Genomic DNA, 5,461 nt, shown 5'->3' with positions numbered 1-5,461 from the left:
GATCGTCATCCGCGTGGTGTCGTCGCTGTACCGCTCGCTTGACGCGGTCCAGGCCGGCCCGCAGCACACCGCGCCCGGCGCGTCGCGCATCACGTCGGAGCGCCGCGACTCCACCGTCGGCGAGCGCCACTCGGCCGCCACGGGCCGCAAGAGGGTCTCGCTGTTCTTGCGGAGGAGGCGCGCGGATGAGGAGGCGAGGGAGGAGAGAAGGGACGCCCAGCTCGTGCTGGAGAGGGGCGACGTGTATGACCATGAGCCCAGCCCGCTGGAGGGCCTGCGCAGGGCGAAGAGCGGCCTGGTCCCGCCGGTTGTCGGCGGGAACGGCGGGGAGGGTCGCCGCTACATGGACTACGCGGCAGACGTCGACGACGATGCGTTTGAGCGCGCGCATGGGTATGCGCGTGGGGGGAGGGGGGGAGTCAGGTTTGGGAAGGGGAAGGAGGAGGAGGAGGAGGAGGAGGAGGAGGAGGCCGTGAGTGACGAGATCGTGGGCGAGATCTGTCTGGAAGACTTTGCGGACGCGGGGAGCGAGGACTTTGACTTTCTAGACGAGCAAAGCCTGGAGGGGGAGGGACGTTTATCGCGCGCGGGAAGCTTTAAAGTGGGGGAAAGAGTCCGGTGGGTTGGGAATGAGGAGGAATTTGCCGCTCTGTTCGCGCAGGTAGGGCTGGATGAGTGGTTTGAGCGCGAGGCGGAAGGCGGGGTCGGGGATGAGTTTGATGTGGGGGAAGACGTTATTAGGGAGTGGAAACAGGACGCGAAGGAGCATAATGAGAGGTGCGAAAGGTGGGGGAGTAAAGCGGTTAGGAAGGTTGTGGATATTAGAGAGATTGAGAGGGAGTTTAGGGTCGCAAGGAGTAGAAGGCGAAACCGCGGAACGTGTGTGTAAAGCTGCAGCTGCCGTCGTAACTGTGTCTGCCGAGGCTGCGTATCGCCGGTTTGGAGGTGGCGTCGTCGTCTTGTGGGCAAGAGCCTCACCCCTGCGCCGACCCGTGCGCCAACCCTCGCGCGCAAGTCGCGGTCGCAGGCTGGGGAGAGAAGGAGAGACATGCCCGCCTCGGGTGGATGGCCCTGGCTGGCAAAGCGCATCCATCAACGCAACATCCCACATGCCCCATATCTTACTTTTCCGCTAATTTCTCCCCGCTTCCGCCCGCACAGCCACACGCTCCGCTCCGCCCCATTCGCACATATACACTATCTCCGCCACCACTCCCCCCCCCTCCTTCCGCTTTTCCTATCCGTCGCCTTTGGCACGGATCACCCTCGCACGCGATGCCCGACACGCTTCCCACCCCGTCCGCCATGCGCCCGCCGGGCGAGGTTCTCGTCGTCCTGGGTGCGCAGTGGGGCGACGAAGGCAAAGGCAAGCTCATCGACCTGCTCACGTCGCAGTACGACATCCTGGCCCGCGCTGCGGGCGGTGCCAACGCCGGCCACACCATTGTCGTCGACGGCGTCAAGTACGCGTTCCATCTCCTTCCCTCGGGCCTGCTCAATCCGCACTGCCTGGCCCTCATCGGCAACGGCGTCGTCCTCCACGTCCCCAAGTTCCTCTCCGAGCTCGCCTCCCTCTCGGAGAAGGGCGTGCGCAACGTCGTCCCGCGCGTCAGGATTTCGGACCGCGCGCATCTGCTGTTTGACTACCACCAGATTGTCGACGGATTGCGCGAGGTCGAGAGGGGGCACGCCAAGATCGGCACCACCGGCAAGGGCATCGGCCCGTGTTACTCGTCCAAAGCGAACCGCACCAACATGCGTGTCGGTGACTTGCGCCACTTTAGAGACTTTCCGGACGCTTTTCGCCGCTCGCTCGCGTCCAAGCACAAGCGCTTTCACAACTTTGATTACGACGTTCGCGCGGAGATTGCACGCTATTACGAGTATGCGCAGGTGCTGGAACCGAACATCACCGACACCGTCGCGGAGCTCAACCATGCCATTTCGAACAAGGAGCATGCTGTTTTGGTGGAAGGCGCCAATGCAGCGTTGCTGGACATCGATTTTGGCACCTACCCCTTTGTTACCTCAAGTAATTGCACAGCGGGCGGCGTGATTACCGGTCTGGGCATTCCGCCAACTGCCATAGACAAGGTTGTCGGCGTCGTCAAGGCCTACACCACCCGCGTCGGCCAGGGGCCGTTTCCGACCGAGCTGCATGATAAATCTGGCGTCACGCTCCAGGTCGAGGGACATGAGTATGGCACCACCACGGCCCGTCCGAGGCGTTGTGGATGGCTGGATACGTTCATGCTCAACTATACACATTCTGTGAATGGGTATACCGAGGTTTGTCTTACAAAGTTGGATGTGCTTTCGCATTTTGAGACTATTAAGATTGGCGTCGGATACATTGTTCGTGGCAGGAAGATGACCTACTATCCGGCATCTTTGAAGCTACTTGCCGAGGCAGAAGTTGAATATGTGGAGATGCCAGGCTGGAAGGGGGTTGACATCATGGGTGTGAGAAAGTTTGAAGACTTACCCGAGAACGCACAAAAGTACGTGATTCAGGTTGAAAAGCTCATCAACGTGCCGATCCGTTATGTTGGCGTCGGTCCGGGTAGAGATGCAATCATCTACCGCGACTGATTCAATCATTGTACCACATTATTGTTCTTGGTGAGCCCCTGTGGGCTGGGTGTGAGCTATTCTCTAGTTGTATTTGTTGAAGCGCAACCATTGAAAGACAAAAGGCGTGTTTGGTCTCAAGTTACAAGGCTGGAAGGACAGGCAATAAATAACTGTTTTGAGGCAAGATATAGAACCATACCCATTGCATCAGAACCACAACTCGGAAATGATGCCAGGCAGTCTTCCTTTGAGCCGGGAAACCAGAGATCTTGAATGGGAATCCTTTGGTAGGAGCTGCGGCGCATCTTCGCACCTGCAGTAAGTGTCTTGCTTTATGCGCTGTTCTTTGTTTTCGTTTTCATTGCATGTTTCGGTGTTGAATCGGTCTTCACATTTACAAAGACTCCTTTGCAGACCTGCCCTACAGGGTTATTTCTCCTCTTCTAGGGCCTTCTATCGAGCAACTTAGATATCAGGAGTTTTGCAGCCTCTGATATTCCAATTTACTCGCCCTCCAGGGAGGCAAAATGTGACTTTTGTACGCCGTTTCCGTGAGCAGTACCGCATCCTCCTCTGGAAAGGGAGACGCAACCACTCCGAATCCCTCACACTTCTACGTCGCAAGCCAAAATATCCTTCCCATGTCGAGCAGTCACCATGACCCCAAGGGCTGCGTAGGCTGGCGTTTGCCACTGGGGTTAGCTTAAAGCAGTCCATCGCGCCTGATATCAGAACTGTTATTGGAAACTTAAACAACAGACAAATCCGTTCTCTTTTGCTGTACTCATGAGAGTTTAAAACCTCATGAGCTTGACGACTATGGGAGCTGTTTTTTGTGAGCACAATATGTTTTGTAGCTGCCCCCTCAGTCAGTCCCCGAAAGAAACAAATGGGTTTGTATGTACATCGAGTAATATCGAGCGTCTTATCAGGGAGACTCAATCCGAGATGTCACATGAAAAAGGGTTCAAGGAGGAAAGACAAAGGATTGGCAGCGCACCTAAAGAGCCGTACGGACAATATATTTCTTCTGAATGTAACCGACTTCCAGAAGAACGTCCTTCCTGGCTCACCACGCACCCCTTTATACGCATGAATCGATTGCTTCCCACAAACGGTTGCCTTCTCCTGCCCCAGAAGGACTCGAAGACAGCATACAATTGAACCTTTGATTCAAAACTGTCTGCGGTCTTGGCAAAATTTAGATATCGAATCGCCTCGAGCAATATCATTTGCCGTCTCTAAATGTCCTATGTCCCTTTCACAGTGATTTGCTGTGCTTGTAATCTTGGCCCCTGCCACACCGCCTGCACAGGCCCTTGTCCCAACTACCTTTCCCGGCTTGCAGACCTTTATATCTTTCATATAATGCTATCCGGCAGCGTCTCGACTCACATTTGAAGCTCATGTTCCCTTGGGTGGCGAAATAGGCGATGGGATTCAGGTACGCCGTTAAGCTATAGCAGTGCGGCGAAGGTAGAGTGCATGTAAAAAAGAACAGCTATAGTATGCTTGTAGACTTTGGTTGCGTCAAGATGGCTGTTTAGAGAAGAGTGCGTGGAGAAGAATGAGGTATTGCTACTCATAGAGTGGCACCGGACGTTAGATTGTTAAACTAGAATTGCAAATGCATACAAGGAGTGATGAGCAGGGTGTTGGTGAGCCAGTGTTTTGACGTTTGGGGGTGTGTGAAGATGCCGTACATGGAAACGCCTGTTTTTCCCCAAGACTTGAAGAACCGCGTGGTCAACGAGGCAGATTACCTTGAGTGAATCATACTCATGGGCAGGTAAGCAAATGGATGTGAAGAGGCGCGTCCTTATTACCGAACTACAGTGATCAGACGAATCAGCGGCGATGATGGCGAGGTTCGTTGAGATCAGCGGCAACAAAAAAATCGGAAAAAAATCGTGTGCGCACGAGAACAAACTCCGTCGCGGATCACGTCACGTGGACGAGGCAACCAAAATGAAAAGCGAAGATGTGCGGCTTGTGCGACTTGTGCGACTTGTGCGACTTGTGTGCGACTTGTCTTTGTTGGGCGGGGAACGAGTGACGAGGACTTGCACAAAACGGGAGTTTATTCGGATAGGTATGGACAGGTCGTGAAAGCATTGCGAAACAAGACGGGACTAGGCTGGAAAAGGCGCTTCAAACACGGCCGCCAAACGAACCTAGCCACCGTTGGCGTCATCTTTCTTCTCCTCTTCCTTCTCCTCCGCTTTCTCCTCCGTCTTCTTCTCGCCCTCCAAAAACGCCTTCACCACGGGAACGCTGTCCTTTGGCGACACGCCGAGCTTGTGAAAGACGACCTTAGGCCCCCCTTTCCCCGCTCTCACGACAAACACACTGCGCACGATGCCCTTGGGGTTCTTGTGCGCGCGCAGGGCCTTGATGACGCCGATGTCCAAGGTATCGCACAGCAGGCCATACTCCAGCGAGTGCTTGGCCTTCCACCCGGCCTGGCTCTTGGGCTTGTCATAGCTGAGCCCCCAGATGTTGTAGCCCATGTTCTTCAAGTCTGCGCTGGCGTCGCGCATGTTGCAAGCCTGGGTGGTGCAACCCGGGGTGTTTGCGCGCGGGTACGTGAACAGGACGATGCCCTTGGTTCCCTCGAGGAGCGAGGCGGTGGAGACGTGGACGCCGGCGTCGGTGAGCAGGGAGGCGTTGTCCAGGAAGACGGCGGCGCCGGCCTTGCCCTTGGACGTGGCGACGCGCGTGCCCTTCTTGCCCTTCGGGTGGCGCGAGGGGCGCGCCTTGTCGATGGTCTTAGAGGCGGTGGGGAGCGCGCCTGTCTTACTGCGCGTGGACACCATGGTGATGGTGGCTGAGAGGGTTGGGGGGGTTGAGGGGTGCGGTGTATGGCGTGGGGGGAGCAGAGAAATTC

The 5,461-nt window shown here is 56.1% G+C and overlaps 3 protein-coding genes; 1 reads left to right on the top strand and 2 right to left on the bottom strand.

The window, feature by feature from the left end:
- The first annotated feature begins 1,305 nt into the window (after positions 1–1,305).
- On the top strand, positions 1,306–3,347 carry CHC_T00009314001 (adenylosuccinate synthetase). XM_005712346.1 is given in 2 exon segments: positions 1,306–2,592; positions 2,593–3,347. The coding sequence occupies 1 exon segment, from the start codon at positions 1,306–1,308 to the stop codon at positions 2,590–2,592; it is 1,287 nt and encodes a 428-aa protein (XP_005712403.1). The 3' UTR covers positions 2,593–3,347.
- Positions 3,348–3,512: 165 nt separating this feature from the next.
- Positions 3,513–3,806, bottom strand: CHC_T00001516001 (hypothetical protein). The gene has a single exon (XM_005712345.1). The coding sequence runs from the start codon at positions 3,804–3,806 to the stop codon at positions 3,513–3,515; it is 294 nt and encodes a 97-aa protein (XP_005712402.1).
- A 293-nt stretch (positions 3,807–4,099) lies between these two features.
- CHC_T00001515001 (hypothetical protein) lies at positions 4,100–5,390 on the bottom strand. XM_005712344.1 is given in 2 exon segments: positions 4,100–4,748; positions 4,749–5,390. The coding sequence occupies 1 exon segment, from the start codon at positions 5,388–5,390 to the stop codon at positions 4,749–4,751; it is 642 nt and encodes a 213-aa protein (XP_005712401.1). The 3' UTR covers positions 4,100–4,748.
- Positions 5,391–5,461: the final 71 nt, after the last annotated feature.

The sequence above is a fragment of the Chondrus crispus genome, genomic scaffold (genome assembly GCF_000350225.1).
Source record: "Chondrus crispus Stackhouse genomic scaffold, scaffold_101, whole genome shotgun sequence".
Classification (NCBI taxonomy): Eukaryota; Rhodophyta; class Florideophyceae; order Gigartinales; family Gigartinaceae; genus Chondrus; species Chondrus crispus.
The sequence above is the reverse complement of the archived record's forward strand: the minus strand, read 5'-3'. Positions and strand labels throughout refer to the sequence as shown.

Excerpts from the sequence above, each read along its gene's own strand:
- CHC_T00009314001 (XM_005712346.1), top strand. The coding sequence starts at position 1,306 with ATGCGCCCGCCGGGCGAGGTTCTCGTCGTCCTGGGTGCGCAGTGGGGC.
- CHC_T00001516001 (XM_005712345.1), bottom strand. The coding sequence starts at position 3,806 with ATGATATTGCTCGAGGCGATTCGATATCTAAATTTTGCCAAGACCGCA.
- CHC_T00001515001 (XM_005712344.1), bottom strand. The coding sequence starts at position 5,390 with ATGGTGTCCACGCGCAGTAAGACAGGCGCGCTCCCCACCGCCTCTAAG.